This window comes from Ornithorhynchus anatinus, chromosome 1 (assembly GCF_004115215.2).
Source record: "Ornithorhynchus anatinus isolate Pmale09 chromosome 1, mOrnAna1.pri.v4, whole genome shotgun sequence".
NCBI lineage: Eukaryota > Metazoa > Chordata > Mammalia > Monotremata > Ornithorhynchidae > Ornithorhynchus > Ornithorhynchus anatinus.
This window is the reverse complement of record NC_041728.1, coordinates 128,132,145-128,152,114: the sequence shown is the minus strand read 5'-3', so window position 1 is coordinate 128,152,114 and position 19,970 is coordinate 128,132,145. Positions and strand designations below refer to the sequence as shown.

The 19,970-nt window shown below is 51.9% G+C and overlaps 1 protein-coding gene across 4 annotated transcripts in view; it reads right to left on the bottom strand.

The window, feature by feature from the left end:
* Positions 1-582: 582 nt before the first annotated feature.
* AMMECR1L (AMMECR1 like) overlaps positions 583-19,970 on the bottom strand; it is a 39,062-nt gene continuing 19,674 nt past the window's right edge. For 2 of the 4 annotated variants that reach the window (XM_029058359.2, XM_029058363.2), the window contains 5 exons: positions 15,795-15,905; positions 15,235-15,349; positions 14,044-14,134; positions 11,489-11,585; positions 583-2,339 (listed from right to left, as the gene is read on the bottom strand). In XM_029058359.2, the coding sequence (XP_028914192.1) occupies positions 2,228-2,339; positions 11,489-11,585; positions 14,044-14,134; positions 15,235-15,349; positions 15,795-15,905 (526 nt within the window). In that variant the 3' untranslated portion in view covers positions 583-2,227. Of the gene's footprint in view, positions 2,340-9,433; positions 9,635-9,972; positions 10,492-11,488; positions 11,586-14,043; positions 14,135-15,234; positions 15,350-15,794; positions 15,906-19,970 lie in introns of those variants that run through there. The other 2 variants (XR_003756938.1, XM_029058369.1) reach the window with 2 other exon arrangements.

Genomic DNA, 19,970 nt, shown 5'->3' with positions numbered 1-19,970 from the left:
AATCTCTAGAAATCAAACACAAATCCTAACACAGAACACTTGAACATTAATGAGTGTAGCCCTATGTATCGATACCGTTGTTCGGCTTGGGGGCGGGAGGGCGGGGAGAGGGGGTCGGCCCGGAGCCGATCCACCCCTGACTTCAGTCCACGGTCCTCGGAGAGCAACTACCGATCGCCCTAGTCTGTGACAGGCCCCGATTCCTTCGTCTCAGCAGCGGGAAACGGTGAAACAGATCCCACCGTCTTCGAAGGCTTCTTCCATAACCCCCGGGAGGGGAAAGCGCCGACCGATGACACCGGACGCGCACAGGCAAACGCCCGGGGTGATACTGCCCGGCTATCCCGAGAAGGCTACGAAAGCCCCACCTTTCCCCTCGTACCCCTCTGCCCCCAAGGACGGTCGGTAGGACGACCAGAAGGCTGCTAAGACGCTCATCCCTTTCAAGAAACCAGGAGGACCTGGATGCCGAGGACAAGGGGGTTTCTCGGACTTGGTCCACCCTCGCACGCTAGGAGAAAACTCACACGAACGCCGGATTTTTTCTCAGCCAGTTTCGGAAAGCCACGACACCACACCAACTTTAAAGGAAAAAAAAAAAAAATCTTTTCAATCGAATGCTAAATCTGGGTTTCAGAATCCTCAGACCGGCATCGCTGGGATCCAGCAAACAAATCACTTTGCGGACTCCTTCTTTCCCACCGGCCGCCTCTTCCCCTTGCTAAACCATCTAAGCGATGCCACATCCCAACCATTTCAAAGCTTCGCTCGAGTCCACGGGTCACGGTAACAGCACCGTTTGGCGAGGACAGTGGAGGAGCCAGTGAAGAATCGGCAGGAGCCGGGGAGGAAACTCACTCGTAAGTAGATATCTGGGCAAAAAAAAATCGGCAAAAATGGGACAGGGAAACCCCAAAGCACGGGAGGATCTGAATAATTTGGTATAAACGTTTGATAGCAAGGTCGTTTTTGCTCTGTTTTTCAATTTCCCCGATGGGATGAAGACGCTCAAGAGGTCGGACGAGATCGACGACTCGCCCGTTAAACTCCGGAGCTTTGCTCTGAAGACCTGCAATGGATTGGAATAGCGACAATTTCCCCATTAGGAGTTTCAGGGTCATACTAGGAAAAGCAACTGGAACTGCCCTCCTCCAAGGTCCCCTAGGGTGCTCGCCCGAATCCCACGGCCCCGAGCCCCCGGAAGCCACCCGGCGGACCGTGCCCCGACGGAGCCCCCGACCCGGCCGCGGCCTCCGAACGTCGAGACCCCGGATCCGGCCGTAGGCACCGCTACCGACGTATGAGTGAGGTAGCCTAGTGTGAAGTAGCGCTCTCTCGCCGGGACTCGAGCCCCTCTCAAGTCCCACACACACTCGGCAATGGCATCCCGCCCTCCGGCAGGCCACTCCGTTCCACTCGATAGCAGGCTGCGCCCCAGAGTTCCGTCTCGGGGCCGAAATCCCGCCGCGGGGAGGACGCCGGGAGGATCCGGCCGTCGGCGGGGAGGGAGTCGAGACCACCGGCGGGCGCCGAGATCCGCGACGCCCTCCGAAGGGCTGGGAGACGTCGGGAGCAGTCTCCGTCCGGGGGCCGGGGGAGAGGCTCCCGGTGCCCACGGGGAGCCCCGGGGACGTGCCGTGTCCGCTCGGGAGGCCCGGGGACGGTGATCGGCCCGTAGGACGCGCCAAACCGGAGCTTTAAAAAAACGGGGAATTTAAAATAACCTAAAAGTGTTTCTCGTTGGACTCCGTTGCCCAGACTGCCAGGGGAAATCGCCTACTTGATCTGGGGAGAGCGGGGAGGGGTGGGGGGCGGGGGGGCGGAGGAGGACGGGCGGGCGGCGGGACGACGCGATCCTCTCGCACCCTCCACGGTCCCGTTTCCGGCGCGCGGCGGACACCCGGGACGGGGCCGTCCGAAGCGGCGCCCGCACGCCGGGGGGTCTTCCGCACCTCACGCTGTCACGCCCGGTCAGGGAGCCCCAATCCAACTGAACCCCCACTCTGAGGGAAGGCGGAGATAAGGCCCGGGGCCCCCGAGGAACGGTCTCGCTCGCTGCGCTCTCCCCCGCCTCGGTCGGTTGGAAGGCAGACTCGGCAACGGAAGCTAGCATCATAAAATGGTGCAGTAATAGAAGTAACTGGACCAGGAAGAGGAGGCGTCTGCTCCGATGATGTCATAGCCGTTGGCGGCCACGGCCGGGTGGGACTGGTCATGCAGCCGTGTGTCAGGAGTAATGATTGTAAAGGGGCGGGGCATGAAGAGTGCCGTTCTGGAAACACTGTTGACGAGAAGCAATGTATTCCGCGTAACTGATTGTCACCTTCTCGCTGCGGTACCTAGGGGGAAACGAGAGAGACCGTCAGAAACGTCGGCCGGCTGGCTTCCCCGCCTCCTCCTCCTCCTCGGCGGTGCTCATCCCCGTCGTTCATTCACTCGACAGTATTTATTGAGCGCTTACTATGTGCAGAGCGCTGGACTGAGCGCTGCCGCAAATCGGTAGCGGACAGAGACAGTCCCTGCCCTTCGACGGGCTCACAGTCTAATCGGGGGAGACGGACAGACGAGAACAATGGCAATAAATAGAATCGGGGGGAAGGGCATCTCATTAAAACAAGAGCAAATAAATAGAATCAGGGTGATGTACATCTCATTAACAAAATAAATCAGTCGATCAGTCGGTCGTAGGCGCCGGGCGCTTGCCGCGGGCAGAGCGCCGTGCTGGGCGCTTATTCTAGGTTTTGCGAAGGACGAAAGCAACTTAGATGGCGAGGCCCTCGGGGGGGGGGGGGACGGGGACCTGGTCTCAACCGATCATCTCGTCTCTCCCCTACGCCCCGCACGTCGACAGCCCCTATTCAATCCTCTCGGTTCTGCCGCTAGACGGGCTTTCCTCACATGTCCCGCCTAGGACGCCCTCCGGGAATCGGAAAACGGCATGAGCCTGTTTGGATATATCGCGTGGCGGTGTTAGAATAAGCGGTTCGAGGGCGCGGGCGTGCGGCGTCGGAGTGGATCCGTTTTTTAAAATGATACTAATATCACTGTATTTGCTAAGTGCTTATTCTGGGCCAAGCGTTCCGCTCTGCGCCGGGGAAGAGACAAGATAATCGGGTCCCCCGTGGGGCTCACGGTCCAAGTAGGAAGGAGAACGGGTACCGAGTCCTCATTTTATTGATGAGGAAACTGAGGCCCAGAGAAGGGAAGTGACTTGGCCAAGGCCACAGAGCAGGTAAGTGATGGAGCTGGGATTAGAACCCGGGTCCTCCGGCTTCCAGGCCCGCGCTCTGTCCACCAGTCCCTGCCGCGTGGCGAGAGCGGGACGAGAGCACGACCCCCGCGTTGGAGGAGAACTGGCCATAGCAGCGTGGCTCAGCGGAAAGGGCGGGCTTGACAGTCAGAGGTCATGGGTTCTAATCCCTGCTCCGCCGCTGGTCAGCTGAGGGACTTTGGGCAAGTCACTTCCCTTCTCTGTGCCTCAGTTACCTCATCTGTAAAATGGGGGGGATGAAGACTGTGAGCCCCACGTGAACGGTGCTTGGCACGTAGTAAGCGCCTAACAAATGCCATCGTCATTATCACTAACACTATTAGCATAAAAAACAAGAAAACAATATTACCCGTTTCCAAATGAACAGCAGGAAAGAGCATAATCACCACCCACAGCCGAGAGTATCCGATCAGTATAAATGGCTTATGGTTTCTGGCTATGACCTTAAAAAAACCATGTTTAATTTATCAGGGGCAATTTGCTCACGGAAACTGAATAGGGAATTTCGATCTTGAAATAATTCAAAAGCGGTGCCTTGCCACAGAGCACCAAATTCATTCATCTCTATCTACTGAGCTGCGTCTCTACTTCAGGGTCTGCGTGATATGTTTCATTTCGGTCGAAGGCCATACTTCAAGCTTGAGGAAAACGACGGAATGATCAATCAATCGTATTTATTGAGCGCCGACCGTACGCAGAGCACAGTTCAAGAGAGTTGAGAGAAACATTCCTTGCCCACAACAAGCTGACAGTTTAGTCGGGGGGAGGGCAACAGACTAGAGAAGCAGCGCGGCTCAGTGGAAAGAACCCGGGCTTGGGAGTCAGAGGTCCAGGGTTCTAATCGCGGCTCCGCCGCTTGTCAGCTGAGTGACTTGGGGCTAAGTCACTTCACTTCTCTGCGCCTCGGTTCCCTCATCTGTAAAATGGGGATGAAAACAGTGAGCCCTACAGGGGATGACCTGATTACCTTGTATCCCCCCCAGCGCTTACAGATACCATCATCATCGTCAATATAAATGATTTATCATGGATCATTTTGAGATCTGTGCCTCAGTGTCGTGGGGTTGGCGGGGAGGGTATCGGATGCCCAGAGGTCACGGATCCAAGTGACGTGGGAGGGAGAGGGAGTCGGGGGAAAGAAGGCGTAAGCGAGGAAGCCTCCCGGAAGGCCTTAAAGAACCTGGCTTCTGTTCCCTCCTCACAGACGACTGCCTCCGTAGTGTCCCCCGGGATATTCTAGACTAAGTCTTTGAGAGAACCATGCGTCAGAGACAGCTCTGAGCAAGAGGGGCAGACATCGACCTGCCATGGCCAACGTCATGCCCAGGGATTAGAGGTGGCTCTCCTCACGCCAAGTCCTGGCTGAAAACAAATCTTTACCCCACTCCTCTGTCCCCGAAAACAGTTTCCACTTCCAGGGGATTATAATAATGTTGGTATTTGTTAAGCGCTTACTATGTGCAGAGCACTGTTCTAAGCGCTGGGGGAGATTTACAGGGTAATCAGGTTGTCCCACGTGAGGCTCACAGTCTCGATACCCCTTTTACAGATGAGGTAACTGAGGCACGGAGAAGTGAAGTGACTTGCCCACAGTCACACAGCTGACAAGTGGCAGGGCCGGGATTCAAATAATAATAATGTTGGTATTTGTTAAGCGCTTACTATGTGCCGAGCACTGTTCTAAGCGCTGGGGTAGACATAGGGGAATCAGGTTGTCCCACGTGGGGCTCACAGTCTTAATCCCCATTTTACAGATGAGGGAACTGAGGCACAGAGAAGTTAAGTGACTTGCCCACAGTCACACAGCCGACAAGTGGCAGAGCTGGGATTCGAACTCATGAGCCCTGACTCCAAAGCCCATGCTCTTTCCACTGAGCCACGCTGCTTCTCGTCCATGACCTCTGACACTCCCAAGCCCGGGCTCTTTCCACTGAGCCACGCTGCTTCTCTATTATTACTTCATTTTGCAAGGACGTGGCTCTTTTAAATTCCGAGTACTACTATTGTTCTGATTTCTCTGAGAAATGCCTTTTTTTGGAGTCTAAGGCGCCTTAAATACACTCATTTATCCTCAGTACACATCGGGACATGTAGTAGGCTGTACGGACGACATTTCAGGGTTGGAAAAAAGTGAGACTGCGACTTACCTAAAATAAACAGAGCAAGTCAGGTCCTCAGCTTCATTAGGCTGCACGCTTTAGAGAACTCAGATTTGGGAACCACCAAATCATCGGAGGCCGGTTCCTTTCGTAATGAGCGATTTTATCATCCTACTGTAACGCCAGAAGCTTCGAGTGGGCCGTACCGGAGGCCTCGTGGGCGAGCGGTAATAATTATAAAATTTTAGTCCTAGGAGGCCGCCTTGGAACTCCTCCTCCTCCCTCTTCGGTAATAAAGTTTAGTACTTGCTCGTCATAATGGAATCTCTGTGTGAGCTGAATTCCAAACCTGCCCGGTTAAGAACCTGAGTTCTAATCCTCGCTCTGCCATTTGCCTGCCGCGTGACCTTGGGCAAGTCATTTAATATTTTGTTAATGAAATGTACATCGCCTTGATTCTATTTAGTTGCCACTGTTTTTACGAGATGTTCTTCCCCTCGACTCTATTTATTGCCATCGTCCTCGTCTGTCCGTCTCCCCCGATTAGACCGGAAGCCCGTCAAACGGCAGGGACTGTCTCTGTTACCGACTTGTTCATTCCAAGCGCTTAGTCCAGTGCTCTGCACATAGTAAGCGCTCAATAAATACTATTGAATGAAAATCTAACTCCACCCCAAACTTAACCTTAACAATAACCCTGACCCTAGCCCTAACTCGAGTCCTAACCATAACCCTAACCCTCATTCTAACCCTAACCTTAGCCCTAACCCTAATGCTAACCCTAATGGTAACTCTAACCCTGATGTTAACCCTAACCTTGGCCTAGCCCTAGCCATAACCCTAAACAGTACACTGACACAACCCTAACCATAATCCTAGCTCTAGCCCTAATTCTGACACTAATCTTAACTCAAATCCTAATGCTATCTCCCAACCCAATCCTAACCCTACCCCTTGGCCTGGTCCCAACCCTAACCATGACACTAATCCTAGGCCTAAAGTATCCCTAACAATAACCCAAAAACTAACCTCTACCCTTAAACGTACACTTAGCCCCATCATTAGTTCTAACCTTAGCCTTATCCCTAACCTTAGCCCTAAGTTTAATATTAAGCCTAAAGCTACTGCTTACCTTAACCCTAACCGTAGCACTAACCCTAACTACTAACCATAAACCTATCCTTATCCAGAGACGCATCCCTAACCCCATTCCTAACCCTAAACCCAGCTCTAGGCCTATCACTTACCCTTATCCTAGCCATAACCCTCACCCAAACCCTTTCTCCAACACTAATCCTAATGATTGCTCTCGGCCGAGTCCCAACCCGAGACCTAGGCTTAGCCTTAAGCTTACCACTAACTTTAAACTACCCTACTTAAAACTCACCTCCTCCAATAGGCCTTCCCAGACTGAGCTCCCCTTCTCCCTCTACTCCCTCTACCACCCCCCCCTTCACCTCTCCGCAGCTTAACCCTCTTTCCCCCCATCTCCCTCTGCTCCTCCCCCTCTCCCTTCCCATCCCCTCGGCACTGTACTCGTCCGCTCGACTGTATATATTTTCATCACCCTATTTATTTTGTTAATGAATTGTACATCGCCTTGATTCTATTTAGTTGCCATTGTTTTTACGAGATGTTCTTCCCCTTGACTCTGTTTATTGCCATCGTCCTCGTCTGTCCGTCTCCCCCGATTAGACCGTAAGCCCGTCAAACGGCAGGGACTGTCTCTATCTGTTGCCGACTTGTTCATTCCAAGCGCTTAGTACAGCGCTCTGCATATAGTAAGCGCTCAAGAAATACTATTGAATGAATGAATGAATGAATAATACCTCTGTGCTTCACTTTCCTCGCTTGTAAAGTGGGGATTAAACCCTTTTTGATGGTATCCGTTCATCGCTTACTAACGGCACTGGGGTAGATGCGAGCTCCTCAGGTTGGACGCCGTCCCCGTCCCGTGTGGAGCTCACAGTCTTAATCCCCATTCTACAGATGAGGAAACTGAGGCAGAGAGAAGTGAAGTGATTTATCGAAGATCCCACAGCAGACAAGTGGCGGAGCTGGGATTAGGACCCAGGTCCTTCCGACTCCCAGTGCTCTATCCGCTAGGCCACGCTGCTCCTCCCTCTCCTTTCGACCGTGAGTCCCACTATGGAACGGGGACTAGATCCCCTTGATTCTATTTATTGCTATTGTTCTCGTCTGTCCGTCTCCCCCGATTAGACAGTGAGCCCGTCAAAGGGCAGGGACTGTCTCTATCTGTTACAGATTTGTACATTCCAAGCGCTTAGTCCAGTGCTCTGCACATAGTAAGCGCTCAATAAATACTACTGAATATCCAACCTGATTAGCTTAAGCGCTTAGCACAGTGGGTGGTACAGAGTAAGCACTTAACAAATACCATCACTGCTATGATTATCTGCACCCCTTGAACAGGGAGGACTTGTGCTGTGATCCCCAGGCTTGATTTCAGTAGGCAGCTGGAAATAGACGGGCTCTAATAAGTTTTCTTTGTGGTCTAGTACGAACGTGTGTGTCGGGGAGCTGCAGGCTTCACTCACGGCGAGAACGAACCTAAAAGCTCTTCCTTTCATTCATTCATTCAACAGTATTTATTGAGCGCTTACTATGTGTAGAGCACTGTACTAAGCGCTTGGAATGGACAATTCGGCAACAGATAGAGACAGTCCCTGCCCAATGACGGGCTTACAGTCTAATCGGGGGAGACGGATGGACAAAAACAATAGCAATAAATAGAATCAAGGGGATGTACATCTCATTAACAAAATAAATAGGGTAATAAAAATATATACAAATGAGCGGACGAGCACAGTGCCGAGGGGAGGGGAAGGGGGAGGAGGAAAGGGAAAGGGGGGGAAAAGGGGGCTTAGCTGAGGGGAAGTGAAGCGGGGGGCAGAGAGGCAGCAGAGGGAGCAGAGGGAAAAGGGGAAGCTCAGTCCGGGAAGGCCTGCTCAGTCTGGGAATCCACACCAGGACTTCATCCCCAGCCAGGATCCCTCTGTCCTCAATCAACCAACCACTGGCACTTATTGAGCACTTCCTGTGTGCAGAGCATCGGACCGACCGTTGGGAGAGTCCAGTATAAGAGAGTTGGTAGACGCGTTCCCCGCCCACGCCGGGCTGGGAGTCTACAGTCCTGAAGGGACGTGGCCTAGTGGACAGAGCGTGGGCCTGGGAGAGAGAAGGACCCGGGTTCAAATCCCGCCTCTGCTACTTGTCCGCTGCAAGTCACTTCACTTCTCCGTGCCTCAGTTCCCTCTTTTGTAAAATGGGGATTAAGACTGTGGACACCGTTTCCAATCTTGTATCGACCCCAGCGCTTAGTACGATAGCTGGCACGTAGAAAGCACTTAAATATTATTTAAAAAAAAAAAGGGAGGCTCCTTGCTGGCTGAGCACCCTCCGAGCAAAGTGCATAACTAGCTCAGCGGAGATTTTCTGGCCCCGTGCTTACTACGACCCCATCGCCGAAGAGCGTGGATGGAACCGGGCAAGGCGGGGGAGTGTCACCCAGGCGGGAATATCCTATTACAGTGTAATAACGGTACTCGTTAAGCGCTTATGTGCCAAGCACTGTTCTAAGCGCTGGGGTAGATACAGTCAATCAGGTTGGACACAGTTCCCGTCCCACCTGGGGCTCACGCTCTTAACCCCCACTGACGGATGAGGTCACCGAGGCCCGGAGAAGCAAAGTGCTCACACGGCAGGTCACCCGGCAGACATGTGGCGGAGCCGGGATTAGAATCCGGGTCCTTCCGACTCCCAGACCCGCGCTCTATCCACTAAGACACGCTGTTGGGTCTTCCCAAGGGCGTAGTTTGGTGTGCCGCTCCCAGGGAGGGTTCCATAAACACCATCCCCACCGCCACTTGCGACGATCTCTTGACCGTGCCCGTCACCGCCCAGGCGGAGGGCCCGGGGAGTCAGGAAAACCGGTCAGAATACGAGGGCGCAACCTGACTTCGGAGGCAGCGCTTCTCCATCCCAGACATGAACCCCAGCCCTGACGGCTCACGGGAAAGCAGAGATCTCCAGATAGGCTTACTCCTCAGAGATCTTCATGGGCTTTTCCTCAACGCGTAGGGCTCTGAGGAAAACGGTGCAACACTTCAAGCCGGCCGGCGTAGTCATCGCCTTCCAGAAGGACGGACTCACTAGGGGAAGATCCGGAGAATCTCACCGCTTCCGTTGCCAGCGGGATTCCGGTCGGAATCCTTCCGAACCGACGACCGAAGAACCCGATCCCCTGTGGCCAACCGGAAATACACTGTGGCTTCAGGCCGAAATGCAGTACGGCGGGTGATGCCGAGAACTCTGTACTGTGCTCAGCGATCGCTCGATCGGTCGTATCCACTGAGCGCCGTGTACAGAGCACTGGACTAAGCGCACGGGAGACAACAAAACGACAGAGTTGGTAGCCACGTTCCCTGAGAAGCAGCGTGGCCTGGTGGATAGAGCTCGGGCCTGGGAGTCGGAAGGAAGGACCTAGTTTCTAATCCCGGCTCTGCCACTCGTCTGCTCTGTGACCTTGGGCACGTCGCTTCACTTCTCCATGCCTTAGTTCCTTCATCCATAAACCAGGGATTAAGATCGTGACCCCATATGGGACGTGGACTGTGGCCAACCTGATCAGCTCGTCCGGTGCCTGGTCCATAGTAGGCACCTAACAGATACTGTAACAGACCGTAATCTCAGCGGGGGAGAAGGACATTAAAATAGATTACGAATGTGTACCTAAGGGCTGTGAGGTTGATGGTGGGGGTGACCGAAGGGTGCAAATCCAAGTGCCAGGGCAACACGGAAGGGGAAGACTAACGAGAGTATTTGATACCAACAATCAACTGGCGACTGCCAAGCCAATTCAGACGTTCTAGGTTGAAGATGACCCGTTTGCCCGTTTCCCCACATCACTGGAGTCAAACGGCACCGTACGGAACATTCTGTACTGTTCAGCTCCTGCCAGGCTTGAGAGCCGCCTTGAGCGGCAGTGTGGTTTCATGAAAAGATCGTGGGCCTGAGAGCCAGGAGACCTCAGCTCTGCCCCTGGAAGGCCGGGTAATCTCGGGTCAGTCGCTTATCCTCTCCGAATCTCTGTTCCCTCGCCTGTAGAATGGAGATGATGATGATGATAATGATGACGGTATTTAAGTGCTTACTATATGCCAAGCACTGTTCTAAGCGCTGGGATTAGATACAAGGTGATCAGGTTGTCCCTCGTAGGGCTCACGGTCTTCATCCTCATTTTACAGATGAGGTAGCTGAAGCACAGAGAAGTGAAGCGGTTCGCCCAAGGTCACAAAACTAAGAAACCTGCTCGCCCTCCCTCTCCGACCGAGAGCCCCATGTGGAACAGGGGCTGTGTCTGATCTGATTACCCTGAACCTACCCCGGCGCCTCGGTACTTAATAAACGCCCTAATTTATTTCACAAACATCGAAGCGGTGCTCACAGCAACACAACTCCAGTGGGTGGGGTGTGGGAGGAGAATGGATAATAGGCCAAGACCAATCAATCGATGGTACTTACCGAGTGTTCAGTACGTGCAGAGCCCGGGGCTAAGCGCTCGGGGGAGTACAATACAACAGAGTCGGCAGACACGTTCCCTGCCCAAAATGAGCTTACGGACTAGACGGGGAGCCAGACATTAATATAAATAAGTCATTTATAATATATAATTTAGAGATGCATGCCCAAGCATGACGTTATACCCAAGCTGCCGTGTGATGAACTGAAAGGAGGCGCAAATAAGCTCCCAAGGCCACCTAAACAATTTAAAAACACAGGGACGCGCGGCTTCGGACGACGTGACCCGGCAGCGAGACCACCGGGTCGGACAGAACAGCTTGGCGGGCAGCAATCGGAAGAGGAGTTGCTTTCCTCAACCAAAGGCTTCACGGATCTCCGGTCTCTGTGTCCGCTCCACAACACCCCTCGCCCTGAGCAGTCTACGGGCACCTCTTCATCCTGAGGGTACTGGCCTCCCACACGGGGTCTCTAATGCTAGGACTCTTAACAGCTGGGTAGGAAGTCGGATAAAGTAGTTTGCCCCCCCCCCACCAAAAGAAACCCCTTGTGAAATGAGTACAACAGAACGCCTTACCTGGTGAGTTTAATTGTTTTCCTAAATTCACTGGTAATCGGAGCCTTAAAGCCACCTTTCCTGAGCAAGGAATCTATCGTCTGGATCTGATCCCAGTCTGCGGGAGAGAGACAGTGGTGAGTCTTTAGCATTCCAAAACGCGCTTCCAAGAGAAGACTATGCTGAGGACTGTTCGAGGAGGACACAAACGGGGTTCCGAAGAAGCGACTCTAACATCGGGCTGAAAATAAACACAGATTGAGAACGAGCATGAATACACACCTATGCGCACTTGCCTGCACATACCCTGTGCTTGGGTCTGACTCTTCTACCATCCTTGAAGAATTCCAGCTTCTGGGAATTAGTGACCCAGGTGTTCCATAATGCACGGCCCCCTCTTCATTGAGTCCTAACCCATTTCTGCCAGTTGCCACCCAAGGTCAGTCACCTACAGCATAGCAAACATTTCCCAATTTAGGCTGACTCGGTGGATTCCCGAGGGTGCTTAATACTGCTGAGTGGAAGAGTTCAGTATACGTTTCTGAATCTTCCACGTAAGGGAAATGGGGTCTTAGGCGTATAGATATGGGAAACAATCACGTTGGCGACTATCGGGATTCTTATCCATACAATGAACATGCTCGGTGCTGGGAGAGGAACAACTTGAAATGGAGACAACTACTTTAGGATGGCTCGATTCATCGTCACTCTATAAATCATCCAAAAAAAAAAACAACCAAAGAAAAAACAAATAAGAAAACACCCAGAAGTTACTGTACGGAATGCCAAAAGCTTAGGCCTTTCATCAGACACCGCTTCAACATTCTGATGCGGACCATCCATCCATCTTTTCATCCTTCCTTATTCCACCCACCTTGCCTTCCATCCACCCATATCCAATCACACATACTGAACGCCCCTTGGACACTGCCCCTTTCCTTGAAGAAATTTAATGAAAAGAACTACACTTTCTTGGGGGGCCCAATATATATTTTGTTTTACTACTAAGTAAACTTTTCAAACACAATGGAGATGGAGCCTGACATGGTAATAGGCATTTCCCCCAGCAAGTTTGCAGTGAGCTATAATTGCTTCTCTTTTCTAGGCTCTTGTCCAGCAAACAACAGGCTTTTCTTAACGCTCAGCCACTCTGGGAGAAAAATGGATTAATCTCAAGAAGAAGAGAAAAATTGTAGTGTCTCACAGAGTGACCAAGAAACGTTTAAAAGCTCTAACGTTTCTATAAAAAAACGCTCATGCGTTTTCCTGTAGATAACAAATCCTGAAATTTTTCAGAATTATGGAGAAAAGAACCTGCATGAGCCAGAGCACACACTTCACCATTCCCTTATGAGATCTTTATCAATCACTAGCTTCTTTAAACAAAGTCCCCCCCAACCAAGTATTAAAAAAAAAAAGACAGCCTCTTAACATTTACAGATCAACCATTAAAGGCTCCAATCCACTACGGCTTGAAAGCCGGGATCCGGGTTCTCTTTAAACAGATTCTGCTCCGGATCGGCCCCTGTGGTTGGGCAGAAGGCACATCAGCATTCGCCCATTTTACTGGACTCTCCTAGAAAATGCAGCCAGGACTGGGACAGGCAAGGGGAAGAGCTAAATATTTTCAAGGATGCGGTGCCTGCCCGACAGTCAGGAGAACCAGGTGACTCAACATACGTGAGCCAGCCCCCAACCCCACGGCCTCTCTGTTAATCCCAGGGCAGCGCTGCAGTTACGATTTTTCCTGAATCGGGCCGGCGGGTTAGCCTGGCCCTATTTTCCGGGCATGGGAAAGAATACCAACGCCTCTTGGGAAGCACAACAGGGCTTCGAAGGATCATCCTCTCCACCCTCTCGACCAATCAGTGCTACTTACTGAGCGCTTACTGAATGCAGACCACTGCACCGAGCACTCGGGAGAGAACCATACCAAAGAGTCGTCTCGACCGACTCCCCACCCACGGGGAGCTTAGAGTCGAGAAGTCGGTTCCCGTTTTCCCAATTGAATCTTCAAGATACTCAGTGGGCCCCTGTCAACCTGGCCAGCGGCCCCCAAACAAATACAAAGTCGGGACGACTAGATCGGGGACCTCTTCTCCCTGCTCTCTGAAGGCTCAAACTGAGGCTATTTCTTTCGTCGGTTTGTTGGCCGATCCATCTGAAGTTGAGGTTGAGTCAATTAAAAACCCAAGAACATCTTAATGTTTCCCTGAAAGGATCGATCATTAATAGGGAAGGCTTTCAGTGCTCTCAGCTTAGGACCTAAAATAGGTACCTGGACGACAGCCCGAAAAGAGGACCTCACAGGCTGCCTGCAGTGCAGTGTCGCGGGGAGTTCCGGCTCTCTATCGTCATCTGACCGGATCAGAGCCCTCCCTTTAAAAATCACGTCATCTTCGTTTCGGCCTCATTAACCGAGGCCCAGAGAGGTTAAATCATCCCCACTAAGGTCCTAAAGTAGTTCACCATCAGAGCCGGGAAGAAGACGACGGGTGCTCTTTGGTCTCCCTCTGGATCGCGCTTCCTGTCTCGTGACTGGGCCCAACTGGCAGCTTCATCACCAACTCACTCACCTTGTTCCTTAGCTACCTCAGGTAAATACGTGGCCGTTCGCTTGACACCCTTCTCGTTGATGAACTCGATTCGGATCCCATGGATCCCCACCTGTATAAGAAAGCAATCGGGTCAAGGGAAGAGCGTGTTTGAGGAGACTTAGTCCGACAGCGGCTCTTTCTGGTGACTAGCCCGAGGCCCCGTCAGACGGAAGAACGCGGGCTGGACAGGGTTGACCTGAAAGTCTAGCTTTGCCAGCCTCATTGCGGCCGGCCTGCGACTAAATCGCTCTCCAGACCCTGCCGTTTCATCCCCGATGCCCAGGGCGGACCCTAGCCTAGGCTCTCCCGAGTAGCCTTCTGCCGCTTCCTGGGGAGAGGGGCAGAATGGATATTAATCGGCGGAGATCCTTCTCACCCATGCAGTGGAGTGGCCAGTGACCAATTTCCTCGTCGTTTACTACTCTGTAAGATTCAAATGGCACGCAATGCCATTTGGCAAGACGGCCCGGCTGTTTTGGCTGAAAAGGAAGTCAGCCATTCTGCCTTTTTACGGTTTACCCTGTGGGAATTGGGGAGAAAAAGAGAGCTTCCCTTCCGATTTAGACAAGCCTGACCCCCGGCCTAGGGTGTGCGATGCAGAGGCAGGTTAGACGTAATGTGCTTACAAAGCCAGCTCTGGACATCCAACCTCTTATTTGTTCAACTATCGACCGCCCTTGTCCCCAGGCTCGTCTTTCTGAACTTTACTCCTCAGTCCCGACCACTCACCGTGACCTTCGGATTGGGGTGTAAATTGGGCCAGCCCACCGATCTGGTGTCTTTCTCTGGAGAGCGTATCTTTTATAAAGGCAAAAGGGACTGAGAAATGGGTAACATTCCCTTAGCGTGAGTGATCGGAAGAGGGAGCGTGGAGGAGAGGGCACAGATCTGGCTCATTCCGACCATCATAAAATCCTCGAGCACCAAACCACATGCCGCTCTACCCGTAAATCCCTCCTACGGCTTCCGTACCAATTCAGCTTGCCATCGCCAGAGGAACCGCTCGGTGCAGGGGAACCTTCTCCCCTGTTTACTTGCACCGTAACGTCTTTCAATCTCCGCTCTGACGTCCTCACAGACCCTTTTCACGAAGGAGACACGTTACCATATGTACTAACCCGCACCCAAACGTAACGAGAGATGCAGAGTTCCAAATGCAGCTGTTCTCACCTCCCAGTCCAGATAATCACTGGCATCCTCAAAGTTAGTAAGGAGGGAGACAGAGCAGAAAAGTTTAGGCAGCTCCTCGCGGGTCAGGGGGGGAAATCGGCTGTCCTTAAGTGCACTGCAGAGGGATCAGAAAACACAGGGCGACAACAAGGCGGTTCCGGATTCAGTGTCCAAGCCCGCACGAGAGATGAGTGCTTGGAAAATTTACGAACGCTATGAACGCTCCTGTGTCAGTTCAGGAGAGATGCCCATCACAGCCACAAAATCCTCGAATCAATTTTACATTATGACCCATTTTTGAATTACGGGCTTTCTTCCCCGAACACATAAAATTTCTCGGGCGATTCCTAAAATTAAAACCACCGTATTTCCTTACTAGGCATTTCCGAGACATTCACTCTGGAAGATAAATGCTGAAAATTCCCGCCGCCAGCCTATCTACACGAACACGTGCACCGCCCATCCCCGCCCGGCTCCTCCCAGAAGCCCATCAGCGCTAACTCTCTCGATCACTCCAGTGGTACCGTCTGCCCCGCAGCGCTGGGTTTCGGTGCTGTTACCTGGTTAATGTGTATTCCCTGAGTCCTGAGTGAAGATTCATGGCTGAGAAGGTTCCAATGCAGCCACGGAGCCGCTTGTCTCTCCCCGTCTTCCATGTCACGAAGAGTGGACTACAAAGGCAAAACACAAACACTCTCCAGCCCCCGATTAGTAACGTGCATCCACAGCCAGCCTTTTTGGGTTTGTCCTCGTAGCGTTTTCCACCTGCCAGATGATGTTCTAAATCGCTGGCTTACGGCTTGCGCGACCCTTTCCGAGGGTTGCAGTCTCTTGACCGAGTTCCAGTTTTCTCTTCCCTATATTCTGAGCCTCGTATTTCCCCAAGCCGTAGCTTTTCCTCACCGCCCAGGTCCTCCCTCTGCAATCTTGGAGCTTTCTCGAGGTTGCCCTCAAAGCTTCTTCACATCTTCTGGATTTCCGTACTTTCCCCCTTCCGTCACCCTTCCTTTCGGGCTACCCTTTCCTCAACTGGTTCAGGTGGCTTCATTCATTCCCCTCTTCAGCTTTCTTTTCCCTTTACCATTCGAACAGACTGTTCCTCTCGGAAACAGCTGCCCTTGCCTGCCAAGAAGCCCTCTGTAACCTTATATAGATTTCTACAGATTAACCCAAAACTTGGCTTCCCTAGTTTCCCGAGCTCACCTTTGACGTCTCAACTCTCTACCACCTGACATGCAAGTCAGAGAGGGAAAAATCCCAGGGCAACTAAAAATTTCTTGCTGGCAAATGAGCTCGTTGTGGGCAGGGAACGTGTCTGTGATAATGTATTGTACTCTCTCAGGTGCAGTGCCCTGCACACGGTAAGTGCTCAATAAATGTGATTGATTCAATAGATACGACTGACCGACTTCCCTCCCTAGCCCTCTGGCCTTAGGAGAAGGTCCCGGACTGAGCCTCTGGCAGCTACCTTCAAATCCTGCCTCAGCCACTTGTCAGCTGTGTGACTTTGGGCAAGTCACTTAACTACTCTGGGCCTCAGTTACCCCATCTGTAAGAGCTGCTTTTAGATTCCCAAATGGAGCTCCTCCACTTTCTTGCTACAGGTGAAGGGGGGTGGGCTTCTTGTTTCCCCAGCTGAGGCTCCCTTCTTGTCCTTTCACCAGGTGGGAAGGGAACTACTCTACGCAACACCCTAGCCCTTCCCAAACCACCCCGGCAGGGCCAGGCCCTCTAGACCGTAAGCTCGTCACGGACAGGGAACGTTTCTGCTAGACTGTGGTCTCCCAAGTGCTCAGTACAGTGCTCTGCAGGCAGTGAGTACTCAGTAGACATCGCTAATTGATTGAGCCCCTCTGCCACCTTCTTGCTGCTCAGGGAGGCAGAAGAGAATCTTCCCTGTCCCGTTTGAAACACCCCCACCAACACATCAGCATCCTGGGAGCTGTAATCTTGGCCCATCCCGCCCCCAACATGTCTCGTTCCTGAGGGAAGAGGAGAAACACGCTGAGCAAAACAAAGAACCAGCCCTGCAGCAGAACAGTTTCTTCTGCTCTAGGCTCCTCCAGAGCCAGATTTTTCTCCAACTTCTGGGTGCTCTGCTTCACTCCCTTTCTGCTTTCTCTTCCACTGTGAGCACGGACTCTTCCTCCACCTCCTTTTTTCTCTCTTTCTCTCTTCTCCCCTACCTACAGGACCTGAGAGGCAAGCCCCCTCCAGCCCCAGAGAAGGAGCAAGCTGGGGAAAGCGAGTGATAAGTAAAGGGGGGGAAGGTGGCCTAAGGTAGCTCCCACCAAGACTGCGAATCCTACCTCATTACCTTGTATCTACCTCTCTGTGCTTAGTACGATGCTTGGCGCACATTAAGAGCTTCATACATTTTTATTATTACCGATAATACAATTCCCAGGCCACCAGTCCCCTGCGGTTCAAGTGGGGACATGTGGGGTTGCCAGTTTCCAAGGAGTTCAGGGAGCTCGAGGAGTGAGGAGAGGGGTCGTGGGGAAGCCCTTTTCCAGCAGGAAGCCTGGAGACTCTTCCCTGGGAAACACTGAATGGGTTGGGAAGCAGCGCGGCTCAATGGAAAAGAGCCTGGGCTTCGGAGTCAGAGGTCATGAGTTCTACTCCCGGCTCTGCCACTTGTCAGCTGTGTGGCTGTGGGCAAGTCACTTAACTTCTCTGTGCCTCAGTTACCTCATCTGAAAATGGGGATTAACTGTGAGCCTCACGTGGGACAGCCTGATTACCCTGCATCTACCCCAGCGCTTAGAACGGTGCTCTGCACATAGTAAGCGCTTAACAAATACCAACATTATTATTATTATTCTCCCAACAGCTGGTAGGCACTTGCCTACACTCCCCACTTTACCGACTGGCAGGGGAACCCACCAATGTCCAAGGCAAGGGTGTGAGGAGCAGCGTGGCCTAGTGGAAAGGACACACGGGCCCGGGAGTCAGAGGACCTGGGTTCTAACCTTGTCTGCAGTGTGTCCTTGGGTAAGTCACTTCACTTTTTTTTTTTAATGGCTTTTGTTAAGCTACTGTGTGTCAAAACACTGTTCTAAATGCTGGGATAGATACAAGTCCATTAGGTTGGTCACAGTCCCTGCCCCCGCATGGGGTTCACAGTCTAAACTGGAGGGAGAACAGGAGAACTGAGGCCTAGAGAAGTTAAGTTAGCTTAACTGAACTTCTCTGTGGCTCAGTTACCTCATCTGTAAAATGGGGATTAAGATTGAGATTCATGTGGGACATGGACTGTGTCCAACCTTGTCTCTACCCCAGAGCTTAATACAGTGCCTGGCATAAAGTAACCACTTAACAAATACTATTTAAAAAAAAAATAGGGGTCAGGGTTGCCACACGTCTGTAAATTCAAAGTCAGTCAGTAAAAATGAACTGAAATCAGGTGTCCAAAAAGCCTGAAAGATATCTGAACACGTGTCAATGCAGGTGTCTGTCACACTGGGCCAGCGGAAGAGGGAATCCTGAGGGGGCGGGAAGGTGGTCAGCGCGATGGATGCCACAGCCCAGTCACTGCTAGCATCTTGATTTAAAGCGGTGGGGGTCTGCAAGTCTGAGTGGCCACCTGGGGAGAACTGATATGACAAATCGAGCCGGTCGTTCGATCCTCTGCTGTCCCGGGAACAGTCGCCACAGGGCTCCCCGTCTCGACACCCGCTCTCCGCTGCTTTCCACAGGTCGAAAGTCCGTAATATTGATTCACGCGGTTTATAAAAATCACCTTCAGCAGGCGGCAACCCAAGTAGGGAGGAGAGTCGCCTATGCATCTGCTAGCCTTGTCCATCCTAGCCACCAAAAAGCCCGGCTACGCCAACCTGGTACACAAATCAGAAATTTCTGTAGCAGAGCAAATTGACCTCGGTGACCATGAAAACCTGGGGGACTGGGATATCTGGGGAATACATATATTGGGATCAGGTATGCGGGCAGGGAAAGTCTCTACCAACTCTGTTATATACTGGACTCTCCCAAGAGCTTAATACGGTGCTCTGCACCTAGTAAGCGCTCAGGAATTGTGATTGATTGAAGGTAGGTACCTCATTTTGTCCCCCTTTCCTCTCACACATATTTCCAGGGGCAAAAAGCAACCAGCATGTGTGGTCCTCATCGATTCTCGGTGCAATTTAGGGTAGGTCACTCTGACCCTTGTGGGGCCCCTGTTTCTAAATAAAACATCTTGGACTTCGGAGGAAAGGGGAATGAAAAGGCTTATTTACCTCACTGTACTGTAATGAGGAAACTCTACAGATATGGAGGTGTCATTCAATCATATTTACTGAGCGCTTACTGTGTGCAGAGCACTGTACTAAATGCTCGGGAGAGTACAATACAACAATAAGCACGTTCCTTGCCTACGTCACACTCCAAGGTTCTCTACAGGGCTTAGTTACTATGGCTTACTGTCATTAATGCTATGGGGAGGGTGGTTGAGGAGGCGAGCGTAAATCAGTCAATCGATGGTATTTATTGAGTGCTTATTTCATGCAGAGCACTCTACTAAGCCCTTTCGGGAGAGTATAATGCAGCAGAATTAGCAGACACGTTCCCTGCAGGTAGCTTTGGTTGGAATTCCACACACCTGGAATTTTCTGCCAAGGAAACAACTCCCATACTAACAGAACCCTCTATTTTTCTCTTGGTCATTCACCTCAAACTTCCTGAGAATGTTCATTTCAGCCATGCTTCAAGTGGTCGTCAATTTCTGGGTGATGACC